The 23,599-nt window shown below is 41.6% G+C and overlaps 1 protein-coding gene across 2 annotated transcripts in view; it reads right to left on the bottom strand.

The window, feature by feature from the left end:
- Positions 1-7,773: 7,773 nt before the first annotated feature.
- Positions 7,774-23,599, bottom strand: part of si:dkey-34e4.1 (carboxyl-terminal PDZ ligand of neuronal nitric oxide synthase protein) — a 52,721-nt gene continuing 36,895 nt past the window's right edge. Inside the window, exon 11 of one of the 2 annotated variants that reach the window (XM_028601333.1) lies at positions 7,774-9,928. In XM_028601333.1, the coding sequence (XP_028457134.1) occupies positions 9,367-9,928 (562 nt within the window). In that variant the 3' untranslated portion in view covers positions 7,774-9,366. Of the gene's footprint in view, positions 9,929-14,919; positions 15,184-23,599 lie in introns of those variants that run through there. The other variant, XM_028601334.1, reaches the window with a different exon arrangement.

Raw genomic sequence — 23,599 nt, forward strand, 5'->3', positions numbered from 1 at the left:
CCTCTCCTCCTCAATAGCTACAGACAAAGAAATGGCACATCTAAGGATAGCTCATTGTGGGACTGGCACTAGTGGCTGTAATTCTGCACCAAGGCTGAATTTCGGGAAAGAGACTTCAGATACAGTATTAGGGGACCACGCAGGTCTATATAAAAGCATCCAAAGAGCACCATGTCATGGGACCTTTAAAATTAACCCAGTATTGTGTTGGTACAGCAATACATTGCGTACTGGTGCAAAAATTGGCTACATTTTGGTTCAGTGACTGATTAAACTGCATTGTATGTTTAAGGGTAAGTAATACATAAGTAGAACAGAAATTTAGATACAGGAGTGAACAAAAGGTAGGAAGCTGAAGTTAAATTTCAGAGAAACCAACAGCTTTGGTTGTATTTTTTTTGGTTTGTAGTTCTCTTCCAAGGATGCCCATCATGCCGCAGTCAAATCCGATTTCTCTTTGTGATGTGACGAAATAAATTGAGTGTGAAAATGTATCAGATTTGCAGAGAGCTGAAACAGCACAGCTGAGTGAGCTTATACTGACTGACTCCCCGCTGTGTGTCAATGCTATTATTACTGACAGGCAGGCACACAAATTAAAACCAGGCACATGGGATTCTGATAAGAGGGGACAGGTATCTCAATTAATAAACAGGGAGGCAGAGGGGAAGGGTAAAGGGCATAAAATGCTGACTCATGCTTTTGTTTAATGTAATAAAGACAGCGTTTGCAGCCTTGTCATATTGTCCAGTGTTGGGTAGGTGTCTGTCTGGAAAGTGAAGATGTATGTGATTGACTTTGACCAGCATCGACTTGTCTAATGCTAATTTGTAATTGCCAATTTAAGTTTACAAAGATAAAAGAAGTTTTCAGATCTTTTACTTAAGTAAAAACACCAATACAACTATCTTAAATTTCCCATTACAAGCTCTCCATTCCAAATCCTACTTAAATAACAGTACAGAAGTATTATGTTGAATATGTACTTAAAGTATCAGAAGTTGAAGTACTTTTTTATGTGAAATATTGGATGCTTTTACCTCTTTGATCCTCGACCAATTTTATATTAGTTTAATTCTGTCTCAAAGGAGTTTGTTTTGACATCATTGACAGTATCTTTTAATGTTAATAATAATTTGTGTGTATTGCTTGCCTTCAGGAGGACTAGCAAATGCATTAGTAGCACCTCATGGGGATCTTGTAAATGTAGCTTTCTTGGATGGATAAACAATGTTTTACCATCACTGGGTTCTGCAAAGTATAGAGGCGCACCGGCAACTGCATTTATAGCAACAGTATATCAACAGTTGTGCTTTCATTAAGACCTTTGTAAAGGTCCCAAGGGCAACCTGCTTGTACTATTCAACTAGTGACCAATTTTACATTAAAAAAAAACACGGGGTGGGGGTTACCCAGCACTGTGCTGTCCAATATTGGCTAGCAAAAACTATGACTTTGGGTTTCACAAACATTGGATTATAAAAAAATACTTCTTTATTTCTTAGTGGAAAGCATGGGGTAGAAGTTAAGCTCAGCTGTTGAAGAAAGTGGTTGGTTGGTGAGTGTAAGTAAAGCTTTTTATAAACATACAACTTTTTATTGCAAAGAACAGCAAGTAATTGTCTTCCACTGTTCATTTGTATGAAGGCTGTGCACAGTATTTTTTCCAGATGGCAGATTACAAGCAAGGTCACACACACACACACACACACACACACACACACACACACTCACACTCACACTCACACTCACACTCACACTCTCACACACACACACACACACACACACACACACACACACACACACACACACACACACACACACACACACACACACACACACACACACACACACACACACACACACACACAATAAATGAGGGGATGCTCCTCTGGTATTTATTACTGTGTTGCTAACCATAAAAATAAGTCTTTGAAACACGTTAACAACACTATGTCAAACACACAAAAAAAGTCACACACACAAGCCAGGGAGGCTGGAGAGGCTGCAACTAAAGGAAAGCTGATGGAGCAAGGTTAGGCTGAGAATGTATGAAAAATAGGCGACTTAGATGAGGAAATGTCTGCCACCATTTACAGTTTTACACACAGTTTAATTTGTGACTGTGCAGTCAAAACAAAACAAAATATCAATTTTCATTATGTCATGTTCTTTGCATTTAGTGTAAAATGAACTGACAGTCCAGTATCAGTAAACAAGATAGGAAAACAATGTAGGAAGAAGCAACATAACTATGTCTAAATCTACTGCCTGCATGACTCTAAAGCTTTGTTCCTTATTCTTTGGACATTATCACACTCTGTTTCATCAGTTATGCCTGATAGTTGTTAGTGCAACTTAAACTTCCAATAATGTTGCTAAAAAATGTGTGACACAATTTACACGATTGCCTTTACATTGTGTCATTGAAAAATGCTAAAGAGATAGATATCCTGTCAGCCTTTTTAACCTCTGAGGTCAGTGAGATTCCTACATATTGTCATTATGTGATTATACACTGTAGTGGAAAACCAAAAGAGAAAAGAAGCCTACAGGCACCAAAAAGGTGAGTTATGTTGAGTCAAGCAGAGCTGTACCATTCAGTGGAAACACGGTATTATGACTCAGAGAAAAAGGTGAATTAGAGGATTTTGACAAAATTATGATGCAAATTGTGTACTTTCTATATTGTATTATCTACAGTCAGTAAAGCCTGTGTGTTTTTAATTTGAACGAATGAGCTGGTTGATAGACAGAGAGGACTGTTTACCTGGCAAACATAATACTTGTCAATGTACAAAGTCAAGGCTATACTGTAGGTCGTGACAATACAGAAAGTGATAAACTCTGTACGCTGGTGGAGTTATCACATGAGGACTGTATTATGACAATAATGAAGGTCTGGTGGCTGTGGAGTGTTATATTTATAGGTTTTTAATCACGAGTAAAAGCAAGTTACCGGGAGTGTTTTTATATTCCTCTTAATAATTAAAGTGCTAAAGTTTCCATCTCTTGTAATCATCTTGTAAACTGGTGAATGTTAAAAGGTTGCAAAAACACAGACAAAAAATAGTTACAGTTGAAAATGTGCTTATTCTAATGACACAGATGTTAAATCTCCCCTGACAGCTCAAGGCTTTTAAACACACAACACATTTACACAACATTACTATTCTGCACCACACCACATCCATGCTCACAAAAAACAAAACAAAACAATGGTTGCCAAACCTGCAATCCCATGTTAATTCCTCCATAACATGCAGTAATCTTGCTGGCTCCTCCTTCTGTCCTGTTGCCAATCGCCCACAGCTATTAGGAGAAACCACAGGGCTTTTCAGTCAAAGATAATATTATGCTGTAACTCCATATTCCTTACTTCTGTGCAAAACCATCAATTATCATATTCCTGAGACTCCCTCTGGATATTTTGGTTTCACCAAAATCATGTTTACATTGTTATTCACACAATATAAGTACAACATTTCTCTGCAGTTTTCATCTTCACAATTTATTTGTTCTCATATGCCATCGAGACTTCACCCTCTTCTGAATTAGTACACTTCCAATTTCTTCCAATTCTTTGTTCTAAATGTAGCCTACAGTCAGTGTTTGTTCACTGCTGTTGCTGTGTACTTTCTGAATGGGTTAAAGGAATAGTTTTGGGAAACGTGCATTTGCTTTCTTGCCAAGAGTTATATAATGACATATTAAAATCTTTATTATCTAATTTGTTTATTTCGTACAGAACCCAAAGTGTAAAAATGGCATGTTGTGGTTTAATGGGGGGTTGTGCCAGACTATTTCCTGGCCACGGTGCAGATAAGCTAACCATCTTTTGGGTGTCACTTCATATTTAACAGACAAATATGAGAATGGTGCCAAACTTCTCATCTAACTCTTGGCAAGGAAACAAATACTTCCCAACATGTCACACTTATTCCTTTAAGGCTGAGATTAGGCTTACACCTTTACAGGTGTAATTTACATCAGCATACCAGCTAGACTCTTTGCGAGCCAACAGAAACATCACACACTTCCACCCACCTCCTCAGCTTTCTCTCTTGGGCTCACCATCAACCCCTCCATGCGGTGGACTGGCCAAGCAGCAGCTCTAGAACAATATCTCCTGCAGAGCACTTGTCCAATGGCTAAACAAATTGAAGTACGTGTTTCTTTCTTTGCACAACTCCTGCTAGTTAAAAAAAAGAAGCAAACGTCACTTTCCACTCTTGTTATCACAATCTATATTTAGCTTTATAAAAAGGGCCAGGTTGTTTTGAATCTCAAAGTGCAAACAAGAGCTTTCATGGCTTTGAGACTGTAGCTGACCTTTTTGGGCAGATTGTAAAACTTCTCCTACACTTGACTTCAGAGGAAATGGTTTGAACCCAAGGGTCATTGTGTTTCCTCCAGGGCCCGACTTCAGACACCCCTTACTCAGAGGTGCCTCACAGGCTCTTTAAACAGCACAGTGACTCAAAACAACACTGTGTGCCTGTCTATCCCCCTTGTAAGAAGAGGAGAGAAAGAATAGATGCAGCATTAACCGCTCCAAATACATGTTATATAGAAAAAAAGGATAAATGTCAGCAAAATCTAAATGTCACACTGAAGATGTAAGAGTCCATTATCTAAGACTTTTAAAGAGCAAATGGAAAAGCATAGCAGTTCCATTACATTCATGTTCTGGCTGCTGCATGTCTCCACAGTCACACCACTGTTTCCTCTTATCCCCAGCTCCATCCGTCTGCCTGACACCAATGTTTACATATCTGAGACGACTGTCTTCCTAATAAAGCCATGACATTGAGAGGCAAGACTGTAGCTATAGACAGGGCCACAGAGGGATGCTCCACTGTGTCTGAAGCATTTGTGTTTGGTTTAAGTTTTGGCCTATTCATGACATTAATTTAGGCAGAGGATTTGCAAACATGTTGTTTTCTAATATACCTCTGCTCGAAAGAATTCTTTGAAACAAAGCCCGTAAAACTTGCAGTGATGACAAAATAAAAACTAATAAAACTCAAACTGCACTCTGCTGTGATAATCTGTGGGCTAGCAAGAGTAAACTAGCTAGCAAGGTTGTTAAAGCAACACTAAATGCTCTTATATACTAGACGCATCTTTAAAAAATGGCAGATTTATGAATATCAGTTTTAGACTGTAGTGCTCAGGCTCTTTTTTGAATGATTTCGAAAATCTCTTCAAGCTCTAAAAGCAACAAGAAAACCAAATCAGCTGTCTTATCTTTATTTCCACTGGCAGCTGTTAAAACGAGCAGCCATATGCATCTGTGATCACCAGCCTCACACACAAAGCTTTGATCACTGACCGGCTTGCTCCTGTCTATACAAATAATAATTATTTTTCAGCAGCATTTATGGGCACATAGTCTGGATCAACGGAAGTACATTGCCAGGAAAAGCGATACACTGGAGCAAATGACATTTACTTACATCAACTAATTCAAATAGCTCACGTTACTGTATTGTGGGAACAGTTAGTATTTGATGTGGTGTTTTCTTTTGCGGGGTGCAAATGTTTCACCAAAACAAGTTCCATCCTGAGACTTTTTTGCAGAGCCACCGTCGCTGCGTTCGGAACTTAGCGCCACCCAAGACAATTGTGATTGGTTTAAAGAAACAACCCAGAGCTTTTTTCCTGCTATCAAAAGAATATATATGTGGTGTAGCCAGACCTTACCCCACAGCGCTGTGGAGATAGGTCTGGCAATGCGAGACTACTGGACACATAAAGGGACGATGGTCATCTACTTTAAACATATATGTAAAGCAAAAGAACCAAGGTTAAGTCTGCGTCAGTCTATGGTCGAGCTGTGATCTGGCTCTTTACAGGTTCATCAGATTAATCACAGTCTGGTATTGAACTGGCTCAGATGGAGGCCACTTCTCTGGAGAGAAAGAACAAGAGAGCAGGTAGAAGCTTCAGCTATTCTGAGCTGCACAGACATATTGCATTATTGATTGACCGTTAGGGACTTCCATGAAGGAGGGCATAAAGGCTCCTGTGCCCCACAAAACACACCACACACTTCACCAATCCTTCACGTGTAGTTTGCACTCCCGAGATCCAAGTGCTGCAGGGGAAATAATAGCTCTAACACCTTTGAGCTGAAGGATTTCCTATATGCTTGCGTTCTCATTACTGCATCCTACTGACGCCCTGAACACATTAAACTTGTCAGTCAACCGTTCCTGCCTCGCAGTGACAGTGTACCCGGAGCAGAGGCGAGCTTTGTACGCTCTGTAACAACAGAGAAGAAACCGCTCGCCCTTTTAAAAAAGGCAGCTCGGGAGCAGAACAACTCAGAGAAAGTGACAGAGAGTCTCTATGATCCTTGAAAATGTTACACGTGGGAAAGAGTTTGAGAGACATGAATTCTTAATGCCAAATGTGAACGTAAGATTTAATGAATATAGAGTCAAAGGGCAGAGGAGAGCTTGTTCCCATTCAAATCAAAGAGATGAAGCGAACAGCGTTACCTTTTTTAATGACCTGTAGTTGCATCGTTAGTCAATGGTTTGAATCCAGCTGTGAGCTTCTTGTTATCATTTCCTCGACTGCACCAGTTTGAAAACTATATGTGAATGCCTTACAGTTTGAAGCCTGATCTTTCCACAGTGCATTCAACTTAGTCATTGAATAAACAATTTTACATGCTGCAGTTATGGAAAATTACAGGAAGAGTATCAATAAAGAACCTAGCAGGTAAAAACATGCAATGAGGTTCCTTTTACACTTTTCTCTTTATCCTGTGTAGGGCTGCAGGTATCGAATATTTTAGTAATCGAGTATTCTACCGATTATTCCATCGATTAATTGAGTGATCGGATAAGAAATACTTTTGCTTTACAGTAAACCACAATAGTAAATATACAAAAGAGGTTTCCTTTTTAGAAAAAGCAACATTTCTTTTGCCTAAATTGCATACATTAACAGGGATAGACATTATTTTTAAGCACTGGCTACTTGGGTGTCAAGTCGGACGACGTCATTCACGTGAATATTAAGAAGCCTTGAGGGTTTACCGATCCAGCGGGGAGGCGTTATTATGGAACCCACGCAATTTCTACTACTACTATTGGCCAGGCGTCCATGCTTACACAAGGTAACGTAACCCAGTTTGTTCAGGTCAATTCAGGTCCTATCCCCTGGCCAATCGGCTATCCTAACCTTAACCACTCAAGGTCAATGCCTAACACCAACCACGGGCTGCTTCGTAGGGCGGGCCTTTCCTAGAAGTTGCGTGGGTTCCATAATAACGCAAGCGGGGAGGGGTTGGTTTGCCTCCGGCAGCAGCTAAGTTTACAAGAATTTGTCCAAATTTCAAGATTCTTAGCAAAATAATAAACAGTTAGACTACAAACCGACAGCTTTCATTTTAGCTTGTTTATAAAACATTGTTATTTGCAGAGTATAGCATGTTGTAGTTGTGTAAAACAGCGCGGTGGACGAGAGCAGCAGACAATGTAACCTCCTTGTGTCGGGTTCGCTCCGTGGACTGGAGGAGTAAACTGGATGTTTTCTACTGAGATGATGTAGCATTGACCCCCTGCTATTGTGGTGAGCTAGTTTGATTTTACAATAGAGACACTGTACAGATTTTTCTTTTTTTTGTTGCAGCAAATGATCCACATTATCACTAGCGCACAATGGGCTCACGCCACGAGCCCGTTGTGCGCCAGTGATAATCATCCGTGCGGAAACACAGTGTTTTAGTAATCAAGTTTTTCGGATGAACCGTTTCAGCCCTAATCCTGTGTGCAATATCACATAAGAGTCTGATGTTGTGGTTTTCTGCATATAATACAAACATACTCTGGGTATAAATTTGTAGGGGGAAAAAACCACAAGTAAGTGCTGAAGTTCTTCAACTATTCCTTTTTATTTTTTATTTTTTTTCCATTATTATTGCTGTTATAGCTTCCTGCCACATGTGATGTTGCGAAAAGCCTCGTTTCTGGGTGTTAAAAGCTTCGCCTGTGGGCATTTGACACCTGCACCTTTACACCACCTCTCCTATCACACCTTAGCTGCTTTTCCTCTCACGTCCACTTATGACATCTACATTTCGAAGGTTACACCTGCGCTTACTTGAATAAAACACTATTATACTATAATGCACTAACATTTTTAAAAGGGAATTTCAACAGGGAATTTATTATTTGCAAATTATTCTTTCAGATTATTTAAACCTTAATCTATAAAATGTCAGAAATGCCACTCAAAAACCAAACAGATATTCAATGAATATCTGAAAGAATTATCATAATATGTGTGTGTCTACACACAACGTCAGCTTAATTCATCTTGACAGCTCTAAAGGAAACAAATTTGCTGGCGATTCAGGATTTCTCAAAGCGAAAGGCCGAACAGAGAAAATCCATCTGCCAAGCTGTCTTTCTCTGGTGTCCTCTGTGATTCCCCAATTATCTTCCCATTGAGTCTGAGGGTTTATTTTATAACACACTCTCCACTGAGACGGGTGCAATCCAAAGCTTTCCTGGCCGTAGGTTTTTAAGTTTTTTGAGGGTACGCTTTCTTCCTGTGCTCAAAACTAAAAATACATTAAAATTCAATGCTACATACAGCATACAAAATCCATTCAAATATTCCACTAATTGTTCCAGTGCTGCTTCAAAGCCTGCAAGTATCACAAGTATCACAAAACATTCTAAAACCCACTCAACTCCGATAATAATGAAAAAAAAAACATACCACACAGCCACAAATAGGTGTGCATAAACCAAAACACAACTACATCTGCTCACTTCTATCCTCCCAGTTTCCTTTATCTGACTTTCTTGTTCTTTTCTTTTCACGCATCATCCGGTCAGGTGCTGTACAGAAGGCGAGGCTCTTTCCAACATCACCAACATGTGCATGATCATCACGATCACTGTGATATCTGCAAAAAATGATATTTCCCACAATGGTTTGCACCACAGCGAAGCAATATACAAAATTACGTTTTAAGATTGACCACTAGCAAAAATAAAACGTGTTCCCTCATTCTCTTTGAATTCTACGGTAACTTATGTGTGACCTTAACAGTGCAAGAATTGCTACATGTATTCTGCTTAACATTCTAGTCACTAAAAAGTAAATTAGATCATTAATATTATTACAAAAATACTAAATCTGACCATTGGCTAATAATTTACACAATAGATTATTTTTCAGTAACTGGTATATGCTATGTCTGTACTGTGTCACAAGTGGACGGAATAATTAAAGGTCCTGATATGGAGCCCAGTGCAAACATAGGAGGGTCTGAGAGTAAGTATTGCATTAAGAGCTGATTGAAGGATGTAGTGGAAGGTCTCCCATCAGCTGATTCTCCTAACTCCGCTGTGGGACATTAGGTTCTTCCTGGTTGCTCTCCAGCAGCTCATCCTCAGAGAAACTGATGTGAAGGCAGGTATCATTCATAGGAGAGGAGAAGGGCAGTGGGTGCTCATAGGTGTCCGGATGCGAGGCGAGGGTGGGGGGCTCAGCATGGTACAACTCGGAGGAAGACAGAACCGCTTCATTTCTCTCCTCCACGGGACTGTCGCAGCCACTGGAAGCCGTTAAGAACGTCCCGCGGTCCCCGAACAGGTCATCGTCATCGCGGAGCGGCGACAGCAGGGACTTGGTCTCGGAGCGCACGCCCGAGTCCTCGCTGGCTGAGCAGGAGCTGCTCTCACCATTGCTGAGAGAGTGGAAATCAGCAGAAGACAAGGAGCTGGGGGTAATGTCGGGGAATGAGAGGCTGCTGCTGTGGCTGGCCGCCCCATCATCAGCGGTGGCCTCTCTGGCCGTGGGCACGGCGGTGACTTCTGACCCCGGAGACAAGGTCCTGCTGGCCCGCTTGCGGTTCATGGAGGGTGGGGGGTCAAGTTTAGGGATCATCTGTTTATATCTGCCAGTGAAGAGAACAGAGGCACTGGTTAGTGAAGTCTGACAAAATGTACCTTTATTAGTTACCATGTTGAGTGAAGATCCATGAAAACTTTAATTGTCGTCATTTTGCTAATTCAAGGTCAGGATAATCATTTCTCTCTACCAAACAGGTGCACGAGAATAAGCCTCCAGGCAGTTTTCCTCTCCATCAGCCACATTATCCCCCATGAACTTGAGACGTACTGTGACGTAAGCCGTTACTAGACAAGATAGAAACACACTCTGTCTGTCTGGCTCCCTGCGGTTTCAGCTTATCTACATCCCACAGCTCCCCTATTGAGAACATACAGGGGGAACAGGGGGAAGAAAGGGAGCCAAAGGAAGAAAAAAAAAGTGGGGGGAGGGGGGTTAGGGTAAAGAAGCGAGAAAAAAGCTGCAGGCTTCCCCCTCCTCACACCAGAAATAGCTACACTGCAGTGTCGCTGATTGTACTACAGAAATGCCACGGCAAGCACCAGTGCGCACAATCACACACAATCGCAGTCATTCTCTTGGAAAATGAGTCCTGACACACACACGTTAACTAGCCTCGCTTCCTCCCCGGCTCCCCTTATCCACATTATTCTGGTGACTGCTACAGTAACTCCCACCCCCGTCCCCCGTCCCGTGAAATCAGGTCTATGGTTGAATCCTGGTCTCAGTAATGATGTGACTTGCTGATGTATTTACTGTCTCTGCTGCTGTACGAGATTGGTGTTGATAGCTACAGTAATGACAGACTTATCATGATGCAGGGAAACTCCATCGCCGGAGATAAATACACACCATTTCCCCTACTGACAAATGGAGAAGCACACACACAGCATTGTGGGGGTAAAAGTCAAGTTGAACTCCACTGACACAAGCGGTATCATCAGGTTTTATTTATTTATTTTTTTTTTAAGTGCCATTGCTCCAGAGATGGCAATGTGGTCCACCACATGGTCCAGACAAAAATATCTCAACAACTATTGAATGGATTACCATTAAAATGTTGTACAGACATTCATGGTCCTGACTTTCATCAAGCTACAAAATGAGGCTGTCTTAGTGGCATATTGGATGGATGGACATAAAATGTTGTACATACACTCACCTAAAGGATTATTAGGAACACCTGTTCAATTTCATGTTAATGCAATTATCTAATCAACCAATCACACGGCAGCTGCTTCAATGCATTTAGGGGTGTGGTCCAGGTCTAGACAATCTCATGAACTCCAAACTGAATGTCAGAATAAGAAAGAAAGGTGATCTAAGCAACTTGGAGCGTGGCACGGTTGTTGGTGCCAGATGGGCTGATTTGAGTATTTCCCAATCTGCTCAGTTACTGGGATTTTCACGCACAACCATTTCTAGGGTTTACAAAGAATGGTCTGAAAAAGAAAAAACATCCAGTATGCTCCAGTCCTGGGGGGCAAAAATGCCTTGTTGATGCTAGAGGTCAGAGGAGAATGGGCAGACTGATTCCAGCTGATAGAAGATCAACTTTGACTCAAATAACCCCTTGTTACAACCGCGGAATGCAGCAAAGCATTTGTGAATCCACAACACGCACAACCTTGAGGCGGATGGGCTACACCAGCAGAATACCCCACCGGGTACCACTCATCTTCACTAAAAATAGGAAAATGAGGCTACAATTTGCACAAGCGCACCAAAATTGGACAGTTGAAGACTGGAAAAATGTTGCCTGGTCTGATAAGCCTCGATTCCTGTTGAGACATTCAGATGGTAGAGTCAGAATTCGGCGTAAACAGAATTAGGACATGGATTCGTCATGCCTTGTTACCACTGTGCAGGCTGGTGGTGGTGGTGGTGTAATGGTGTGAGGGATCCCTTTCGCCTTCAGAACTGCCTTCATTCTTTGTGTCATTGATTCAACAAGGTGTTGGAAACATTCTTTAGAAATGTTGGCCTATATTGATAGGATCGGGTCAAACACGGTATTAGTATGGCGTTCCTAATAATCCTTTAGGTGAGTGTATATCAACGCTTTACTTAATTTTCCTCTAGGGCCACTAGCAGGTCAAAGATTTCCGTTATTCTGTGAAATATCTTAACATCTACTAGATGGATTGGTACACGCTTTGGTAGAGACTTTCATAGTTTCTAAAGGACAAATCCTAATTACTTTTTTGATCCCCCCTGTTTCACATTTGTGGTTTTGAGTGAAATGTATCAACAGTTATGCTCAACTGCCATGATTCATGTACCCCTCAGGATGAATTGTAATAACTTTTTATCAAGCACCATCGCAAAGTCAAATTGTGGTTTTCGGTCCATTATTTTTATGGCAAAATTTGTTTATACTAGAAAAAACTAATGAGATTCCCATCAGCCTCAGTTATACATTGTGTTTAGTTCTAATTAGAAAATGTCAGCATGCTAAGGTGCTGTGTTACATAAGTAATGAGTTATGTAGAAATATTTTTGCAAAACACCCATGCATTCAGCATGTTAACTACACCTGTGCTTTTAAAGCTAATGAAAAGTCAAAAAGATATGCTGTGAAAAGGCCCATTTCTGCACTGAAAGAAGATTGGCTTTCCAAATTATTTGCAAAAAATAATTGGATTACAATTTTTTTCTGGTCCTTTTCAATGTGTGTGCTGCCAAGTTGTGGGGAAGAATGTGCAGCTGGATCAAGGAGCAGGCTGGTCTCATTATCATAACTTTGACTCAGCACTCCTTTTTTCTGTCACATTGACACCCCTCCACCTCACTGCCAGATCTCCCTCTACTGTTTCTCTCTTCGCACTTATGTACCTCTCCTTTTATTACTCCATTTTTTTTGTCTCTCCATTCATCTCGCTCAAGTCCAGAGATCTTCAACAGGGGGTCTGGGACCCATAGGGGGTCCTCAGACTTACTGCAGGGGGGGTATCCTGCTCTGCCTTTGAGAAAAGGAAAGCTCAGATGAGCCGTTTTGGAATCTGCTTGTTATGAGGTCATAACAAGCAAGGTTACCTCCCCTTTCTCTGCTTTGCCCGCCCAGAGAATTTGGCCAACCCACGAGAGAGAGACATCATGGCTTTCAAACGAGAAAAGTGGCAGTTGGTCAAGGCCACACCCCCACCCTCCACCTTGCCCCTCCCACTCTCCTCCTCAATAGCTTCAGACACAGAAATGGCACATACTAAGGAAAGCTCATAAATATATATATATATATATATAAAAAAAAATATATATATATATATATATATATATATATATAAATAAAAGCATCCAAAGAGCACCATGTCATGGAACCTTTAATATTTAATTTTATACAATATGTAGTAGGGTCCTTTGCTTAAAAAAAACACGCTGAGACGTTAAGACCCCTGCTCTAGTCTCATTCAACCTGCCATGCATCTCAGCTGCTAGTGTCCTTTTCCTTTAGCCTCTCTTTTTTTAGTCTATTTAATTTGGAAATTCTGTCACAGATATATAACAAGGACAGAAGAATTGACATTAAGGTCGATTCCATCCCCTTATTTAATGATTCATGACATATTTGTGCAATTCTGGATGTCAATGTTGGTGATTATGAGAATGAGCAAAATGTCTTTGCGTATGATCTTTAGAGCTGTATTAGATGACTTTGAAAAGGGTGATTTTATGTTGCAGACCACAGAATTTCTAAAATCCCAGTCTTCTGTCAAACAGAATTATTACACACTTAACTTGTCAGCACAATATCCCTCTCTTACTGTCGGTGTTAGTGCACAGACTATAAGACGAGCTAATGATCTGTGATATGGCCCACAGTGCTCAAATCTTCCAGTGCTCATTATACCATGATGCTGTACGACAGTCGTCACACTAAAAGGAGATTATTAGGCGCTTGTTCAAGTCAGAGCATTTACGACAGCTCATGTACACTTCATGTTACTGCTGAAGAAGAATATCTGAATGCTTTCTTCTGCTGTAGCATTTAGCAATCCACTGGTTTCAGTTCCTTTCAGTGTGGCATAGAAATTAACTTGCAGAGAGACTTGAAATGCACGTGTGATACTGCAGATAATCCATCACAGTGAAAAATTCATTGGGTTTTCTTTTTTTAAAGTAAGATTATCTTTTTGCCGTAGTGCATTTGAAGACAGAATATTTCACGTCTTCTAAATTGGGGCATTTAATTGTAAATTGGGGCATTTAATTGTGGGTGGAAAGCTCTGAAATTAGAAAATAAGCTGAATATTTGTCAAGTATAAGGCAACAGAATTCACATTATCCTGTTATCTGGGTAAATTAAAAACAATTATCTTATGATCGTATGCAGGATTTTAACCCTTTATCCTATCTACTTTAAGGATATTTTTGTCTGTCATTCCTAGCCACAAATTTGAATTTATTTCCTTCTGCTTCTATTCTACTGGTGCAACAGTACAGTATGTAAGACCTCTGATGGTGTATGCCTGAGGCTGGGCTTATTACTTTCTCCACCTGGAAGATGGTGATTTGGTCAGACTGAGTAAAGCAAAACATGCACATGACACAAAAAACACAAAAACACACACACACACACGCACACACAAACTCCACTAACACAGTGAGTGTAAGACAGGTGCATCTTGGGTGCTTCTCTTCTACCTCTGCTCTGACAGTTTTACTGTTCAGGTGGAACCTCCACTGACAAGATAATACCAAATCTTGACAAGAACATTTCTTCTATTTTGGCAAAAGTATGCGATACAAGTGCTCACAGTCGAGCAAAGTGTATAAAACACAGACAGCGCTACCCTGCATAAGACACTGATTCACTGATTACATCAATGCAAATGCTGAACCACATCTGCATGTAAATGGAGGTTATTATGCAGTCATTAGCAGAGAAATCACCGGTGAGACCTAAACATGAGCCAGCAAACACCCACACTGTTCATCCACCACATGCCGAGTGCCGTGCTTGTACCACAGACAGTTTCACATGCTGGTTGTCATGAAAATACTCACATAGAGGGAGAAGGGGCAGAGAGGAGAAGATGAAGAGGAGGAGGAAGAGGAGAGGAAGAGGGATAAGCCAGTGGAAGAAAGCTCCCCAGGCTCCTAGGAAGAAGCAGGCTGGTGCAGCAAACGATGAGAGTGACAGGGATAGAGACGGGACGATGAAACGTATGAGCTGTGGGTTTAAGGCAGCGACCTGCTCGTTGGGTAATATTTTGGGGTTCACTTTGTTTGTTTGAGCAGACTGATGGGGAAATGAGGGATAGTTAGATGAGGAAGAGGAAGAGCAGGAGAGGGTCCTCGCACCTGTACCAAAGAGAGGCAACAGTTAGACTACAGAGAATCAGGGAGCTACTGTATGTAAGGGACCAGTGGATTAAAAAAATCTTCACTGTGTTGGGTTATCTAGCTTTGCAAGTTACTGTACTGTACTTTTACACTAAAATGAATGCAAACCAATGGCGGCCTCAAAGGCTAAGAGATAAGTCTTAAAAAAGTGTAGTAGTTAGTGACTAAAAAACATACAGAACCACTGGTACGGACCTTGAAATTTCACTTTTTGGTATTAGAAATGTGTGTCAGGCTATGCACTGCCAAGACTTGTTTAATGTCACATGAAAATCAATAGAGACCAACGCAGCAAAGGTGTTTTATAAATTAAAATGAACGTGTCTGCAATACATAAGACTCATAAGCACAGCATGCTGGTTTACCTCACTCATTCAATAAACATAAATAAAGCAGGCAATTAGGAAAGCAAGAAACAACATTTTTGTATTTAAAAAGAAAATAATCAAAAAACAGTTTGAGACAAATAAAAGGAATGAGAAAACATCTCTATCTTTGTATTTAGTCATGTCTCTAGAAAAGAAAGTTGCCAGTAAAATTCTTTACACTTCAGCCTTTGAGACAGACAGACATGCAAAAAGCAACTGAAAGAACAAGTAGGAGGTTTAAACTCAGAGAAGGGACACTGGGCCTTTGTGAATGCATGTTGCTTTTGTAAAGAAATTAACACGCAACACCCATCTGAGATGCCTGTGTGGGATGTTTAAGCATGTAGGTGGATGAACATGAGAGCCTGCAAGAGTATAGTAGGAACCGCAAAGTGGCTGCAAAACTTGTAAATTTGAGCAATTGTACCCTAAAGAGCAACGCTGCCTGACAGAGTCCCTGTCAATCATTATTCCGTGACTGACCGGACGACTTTTCAGCTCCCCAGATATCAAACTCAGCCTGACATGAGTAACACAGATGAATCTTAAAAACGAGAGTATAGTATATCTCTGAAAAACAACATGTAGCAGTGTGTAACTCCAGCTGGCAAAACCAGCTCCACCTAAACGCCTGTAAACATCCTCCATTACACTCCTATTACGATGATCGCGATGATGTTAATGATGAAGAGGGAAAATAAAAACGGATAGAGGGGGAGGAAGATGATCACCAGATAGGTCAGGAAATGTGATTATGCAACATACAATGCTGTCAGAGAAAGAGTGTAAGAGAGTGCAGGCAGTCTATACCATGCCAGAGAAAAGCATGACTCACTTATGAATATTATATAGTTGGGTGTTCATATAAGCTGGTCACCATATGTTTGTTTTTGCTCTGTGTGTACATGCTGCAGTTTGGCTCTGGGGATGGCAATGTTGGTCCAGACTGAGATAACATCGACTGGATAGAGTGCAATGAAATGTTATACAGATATTCATGTTTCCCAGATGATTTCCACTACTGACTTTTCCTCTACAACACAATGAGGCTGACATTTGTGGTTTTGAATAAAATGTCTCATTCATGTCCCTCTCAGGCAGGATGACTTGTCATCTTCAGTGATCCCTTAATTTTTTCCTCCGGCACCATCATCAGGTCAACATTTTAAAATTGCTTCGTATTTTTGTTTATGACCAAATATCCACATAACTAGCATGGCTGTGCGTGTCATAAATAAGAGGAGAAAGAGGGTGACTCAAAAAGTGGAAATAACAAAGCTGAATATTCTGCCCACAAAGTGTATTTTAAGTCTACTATTACATCCTGTTTCGATTGTTCTGTTTGTTGTGTAAAGTGTGACTCACTACATGGTTAGATATAGTGTAAGTGTGGTATGCCAACATACCATATGCAGTGATCATATAGCACTCGAGTCAGTGGGCCAGCTGGAGAGCAGAGATGGATTATGGTCCATGCTGGGCGATAAAATGCTGGTGTGATTTAAAGCTCAATTGTATGAGGGGTGGAAGTTTGATAAATGATCAAGTGATTCAAATAATTTAAAGCTGATTTGATTGGAAAAGTCATGAAATAATGACAAATTTTCCATTTATCAGTTACAGCAAACAATTTTCTTACTCCGCCCAAAAACAACAACACTGTTCCAAATAAAATGGTAATCAAGTTCATAAAATCAATACACAATTTATCACTATCTTTCAATTGATACGTATTTGACTGCTTCAGTTTTTTTGTTACTTCCATCTTGAGGCCAATTCACATGGATTTTCATGATCTCCATTTCTATCAATTCATTTTTGTTACATCCACCCCTCATACAATTGCCCTAATAATGTGAAGTGAATAGACTGCATGACCAGCACTGGACCCAGGGAGAGGTCAGCTCAGGCAGGACGAAAAAGGGAGGAAGAGGATGAGGAGAGACGGGGCGAGAGGATGGCAGAGGAGTCTGTCTGCTAGTTTGCAGAGAATAAAAAATAAGGCCACTCAGGCTGTAAACATTGATTCACTGGGGAAATCCAGAAAACAAAAGCAAATGGAAGCAATAAAATGTGCCATGGTGGGGGAGGGCGGGTACAGGAGTCAGACTGCGCCAAAGGTAATGTGAAGGAGTTTGGCCGGGGAAACACAATAAGACAATGGAGCTGAAGTTTCCATTTCCCCAACACTAATTTTGTCTGATTTTCCTATGGATTTAGTGTGAGTAAAAGTTGTTGTATAGTTGAGCCACATAAGCGGCATAACGCTACCAATTCTAACATTGAAAGGTCATATCATAAACTAAGTTTCTTTGCTGCTCATTTTTCTGTTCAGCAGGAAAACCGTCCAGGACGGCAAAGTTTTCGGCGCCGGAGCAGCTTAACTTCGCTAAACCGGAGGACTGGCCCGATTGGAAACAACGCTTCTCCAGGTACCGAGTAGCAACGAAGCTTAGTAAAGAGCCAGCTGATGTCCAGGTCAGCGCATTGATTTATTCTATGGGCCCGGAGGCTGAACAAGTGTACAAATCGTTTGTCTTGGAGGATGACGAGGAAGAGGATTTTGACTATGTGCTGAGGCTGTTTGACGAGCACTTTGTGCCAAAAAGGAAAGTGATTTTCGAGAGAGCACGTTTCCACTCGCGGACGCAAGAGGCGGGTGAGTCCGTTGAACAGTACATAAGGCACCTGTATGAGCTCGCAGCTCACTGTGACTATCATGAGAAGGATGAGGAAATAAGAGATAGACTTGTCATAGGGATTAAAGACAAAGATCTTTCACTGAAGCTACAAATGACAAGTGACCTCACTCTGAAAAAGGCAGTTGACATGGCCAGGCACTCTGAGCTAGTGAAGCAACAGAACAGCAAGGCTGGCGCATCTGGGCACGTTGATGAAGTGAAATCGAAGTCTTATAAAAGTAAGTGGAAAAACACACAGTACGAGGCAACAGGAGGACGGAAAGAAAATGAAAGGCAAAACTGTGGAAGATGTGGGCGCAGGCATGCAAAAGACAAATGCCCTGCTAAAGACAGAGAATGTAATAAATGCCACAAAATTGGTCACTTTGCCAACAAATGCAAAACCAGAATGATACAAGAAGTAACTGAAGAAGTTGACAGTTTATTCTTAGGCTCAGTAGATGAGACTACAACCAAGAATGAGGCTACAGTAGATGAAGTCATCACCGATACAGAGCCACCATGGCGCACAACTCTAGTGATATGCCATACTCCAGTTAGCTTCAAGATAGATTCTGGTGCTGACACAATGATAATAAATGAGGTTACATATTACCGCCTCAGTGTCAAGCCAAAACTTACTCCAGTTACCTCTAAATTGGAAAGTCCACGAGGAAAAGTGGTCCATTTGGGGCAATTCCTAGCAAAGATACAAGAGGCAAAAGGGAGAAAAATAACAGACTGTTACTTTAGGGTAATAGTGGCAAAGTCTACATGTGATAACCTACTGAGCAGATCTGTCGGTGTTCGCCTGGGTCTGATACAACACATCGAAGAAGTCAGTGTTTGGGGAGTTAGGACTGCTTAAAGGAGACCCCATAAAAATAGTCCTAAAAGAAAACGCTAAGCCATACAGCCCCTCGCCGCATGCCCATTCCGCGTCTACCTAAAGTAGAAGAGGAGCTGAAGTGAATGGAAGAAAATGGCATAATAGAGCGCGTGACGGAGCCCACAGAATGGGTAGCACCAATGGTGCCTGTGATTAAGCCGACAGGAAAAGTAAGAATCTGTGTAGGTCTTACTAAACTGAATGAGAACGTGAAAAGGGAAAAGTTCATCTCGCCAACCACAGACAGCATCTTGCACAAACTGGCCGGAAGTAAGGTGTACACAACTCTGGATGCTGCCAGTGGATTTTGGCAGATGGCCCTGGACGAAGAAAGTTCAAAGTTAACTACCTTCATAACACCAAATGGTCGCTACTGCTTTAAACGGCTCCCATTCGGAATAACATCCGCACCAGAGATATTCCAAAGAAGGATGCAAGAACTGCTGCAGGATCACGAGGGGACGGTAGTTTACATGGACGACATACTTGTGAATTATGTTGGCAGATACATACCCAACTTGTCACAAATCCTTCATCCCCTTAACGAGCTGTTGAAGAATACAGTAGCATGGGTGTGGGACTCGCAGCAAGAAGCAGCCTTCAAGAAGGTAAAAACACTGATATCCTCTGCACCTGTTCTTCAGTACTTTGATCCAAAACTGCCCACTGTAGTAGGTGCTGAGGCACCAGTTATGGATTAGGAGGAGTACCGCTGCAAAATCACGGAGGCACACTCAAACCAGTAGCCTACTGCTCTCGTACACTAAATGAAGCGGAAAAGAAGTATGCACGGATAGAAAAGGAGTGTCTTGCTAGTGTATGGGCTTCAGAAAAGTTCTATCTATATCTGTGTGGTCTGGAAAGCTACAAATTACTTACCGACCATAAACCACTGGTGACACTCCATCAACCACAGAGACCTAGACAAAACTCCACTGAGGTGTCAGCGACTTCTAATCCGCCTGATGAAGTTCAACCCTGTTGCTGAGTACATCCCAGGTAAGAACCTGATAGTACCTGACGTGCTGTCGAGGCACCCAGAGTCAAAAGTGGACGACACAAAACTGAGCGAGGACATCCAGGCATACGTGGACGCCATCGAAGAGCTGGAAAGGCCTAAAACAGTGCTGGAGCGTATAAAGTCAGAGACAGAAGGATGAAACCCTGCAGAAGGTCAGACAATACATTAAGTCTGGCTGGCCGCGATATAAAAGAGATGTTGTCAGACCAGCTTTAGACTATTTTATGGAGAGAAGTAGTCTTAGAGAGCATAATGGACTGGTGAAGAAGGGAAACCCACAAACAATGAGAACTGAGATGCTGGAGAGGATCCACCATGGGCATCAAGGCCTAAACAAATCCAGAGAGAGATACAGTGATGCCGTCTGGTGGCCAAAGATTAGCCATGCGGTAAAGGAGAAAGTCTCCTCATGCCCACACTGTAATGAGCACAAACCAAGCCAAAGCCGGGAACCACTCATCACAACGCCTTTGCCAGAGCTCCCTTGGCAAAAACTGGCTGCAGATCTTTGTGAGGTGGCTTGAAGTATTGAGTCTCACCCAGACCACAAGTGAAGCAGTTGTAAATAAGCTGATGAGCATATTCACACGGTTCGGGATACCTGAAGAGCTGATTACAGAGAACGGCCCGCAGTTCACCTCACGGCAGTTCCAGGTCTTTACATCCAAGTATGATATCCAGCATACTACATCGAGCCCATATTATCCCCAAGCTAATGGGATGGCGGAGCGAGCTGTCAGGACAGCTAAGAGCATCCTTAGGCAACAAGACCCCCAGCTAGCTCTCCTGATCTACAGGGACACAGCCACAGAGCCGACAAAAGAAAGCCCAGCCAGACTCCTCATGGGAAGGAGACTGCGCACCACAGTCCCCAAGCTCCACCATCAGCTGAGACCAGCATGGCCCAATCTGTCTACAGTCAGGCAGACAGATGCCAAAGCTAAGCAGGCCTACGAATACACCTACAACAAGAGATATACACAGCAAAGCCGCTTCCTGCCTTAGGTGTCGGCGACCGAGTGCGACTGAAAACAGACTCAGAGAAGACATGGAGAAGGACCGGGGTGATCCAGGCTTCGTGTTCCACTCCACGTTCATTTGTGGTGAAAACGCCACAAGGAGACACCACGAGACAAAACCGGAGGCATCTGCAGATCGTCAACCAAGAAAGGGACGAGACTCCAACACAGTCACCAGAAGTCTCCACCCCACCGGGTAGCATGGCATCCGCCACCCGTCCAACCCAAACTGACTCTGAGACTGGTAGCATAACACCATCACCCAGAGTTTTGAGGACACGCTCTGGACGTGCTGTGAAACCTGCTGTCAAGCTGACTTACTGGTTAAAGAAAAAAAAACATAACTATTAACGTTTACAAATGATTACAGACCAGTTATGTTAAAGGAAAAGAAAGGTCTGAGCAAAATGTTTGTTTGTTTATATTTGCTTGTTCATTTGTATTACTGTTAATGTCTACTTGAACAGTAAGTTTGAAAATAATAGTATTGATAAGTAGAATAAGAGAAATTATGCTTATTTGATACATGGGTTTCTTAAAAGGAAGAATACGGAAAATATTGTATTTCATACAAAAGGCAATTTCAGAGTATGTTTCTTTTATACAGTCGTTTTGTTTAATAATGTATGAAACCCCAAACTAAAAGGGGGAGATGTCACGTAAACCTGTTACGATCTGTGATTGAGCATACGTCAGTGCGTATGCATATGTACGGATATACAGGAAGTCAAATGAACAGTTTGCACACGTGTGTTACATGCAGGTTACGTGTGGGAATAAAGTCGAGTTAAAGACAATTTACCGTCTCTTTATAAATATATACGAAGATAGCAACACTTCACAGCCACTTTAGAAAAATAACATAAAAAGCCCGGGGCTATATTTTTAAGCTACTGAATCTTTCTTTAAGCCTTTGAGACACAAAATAGAAAGTGGGGTGGGACAGAAAAGCTCAGAAGGAAGAGTGGTAGAAAGAAACGGGAAGTCAGTTGTTACATAATTACAAATAAAAGAGAAAAGGAGGGGTTCAACCTGGCACACAACACAATCCCAGATGAAACCAATGTTCAGATGGAAATGTACAGTAACAAGATGCCTCTCTTTGGACAAGATTTAAAGTTCCCTTTCCTTTTAGGTTTCCCCTTCACTCATGCAAAAGAAAAACTATTCTGACATATGGACTGGGGTAGAGTTTCAGGTTGTGCAGGCATAAGAGCTGGGATTGGCTGGGAGCCTGTGCTGCAGGAAACCACAGGATGAGAGTCTGGCTGTAGGGAGCTCAGCCACACACACATACACAACACACAATAAACACACACACACACACACACGCCAAATACACACTACACCGCCGAGTCAATTCCAACTCCTTATTTTTCTACTTGTCTGTTTTGAAATCAACTTGAACATGCTCTCCTTGGAGACTTCGCTGTGGATTGCTTTCAGGGAGAGATAGTGAAAAGCAAGAGCAGAGACAAATTAAGTGAGAGGATGCGAGAGAGGAGGAGGGGGATAAATAGGAAGAGTTTGTCTTGCTTGAGAGCTCAACTTGATCTTATGTAGTAAAGGTTTCTTTCTTTTTTTTCCATAGCTGGTCTTTGTGATGCCTTTAAGGAGATTAAAAGCTCATTAAAAAGCTCATTAAAAAGTAATTAGATGTTGTGGCTCCATATATGCATTCAAGGTACTGTAAGGGCTGCTTGTGTATCAGTGAGCACTTCACAAGATAAAATGTGCAAGACAATTCATCATAAATTATTCCAAAGAAAAATTCCATTTAATGTCTTTACTCTCTCAACTCTTGTTTTAATGGCTTTTCAAAAATGACTTATTTCATGAAACAGAAACACTTGCACAGAGTTTCTGTGTTTCTCTTGACTCTCATTCTCTCTCGCATGCTTCTCTGATTACCTCTTTCCACCTCCAACCTGATCCCCTCTTTGTTTGTCTAACCCCGACCTTTTTCTCCCAGTGTACTGGAATCCCCTGATTACAGTCACACTTTCATTAGCTGCAGGCTGTTTCTGCTGAGTTGAGCTGTTCTCCACTAATAACACTAAAAGCTACAGGCTGCGTATGTCACTGTGTAGCCCGCTACCTCAAACACAAACTGACTGGTTCCACATTAGGAATGTGTATGCACATTGAAGGAATAGTTAAGACATTTTGGGAAATATTTGCTTTCTGGTAGAGAGTTAGATGAGAGGATCGATACCACGGTTATATGTGGCCATTAGCCAGCAGACACTAGCTTAGCACAAAGACTGGAATCGGATGGAAAGTGCTAGCTGTCTAAAGGTTAAAAAAATATGCACTACCAGCACTTCTAAAGCTTACTAATTACCACGCAAAAAACGATGGGAAGTTATTGTATTTGGCCGTAAATCAGCTTAGAA

The sequence above is a fragment of the Perca flavescens genome, chromosome 16, assembly GCF_004354835.1.
Source record: "Perca flavescens isolate YP-PL-M2 chromosome 16, PFLA_1.0, whole genome shotgun sequence".
Taxonomy (NCBI): Eukaryota; Metazoa; Chordata; class Actinopteri; order Perciformes; family Percidae; genus Perca; species Perca flavescens.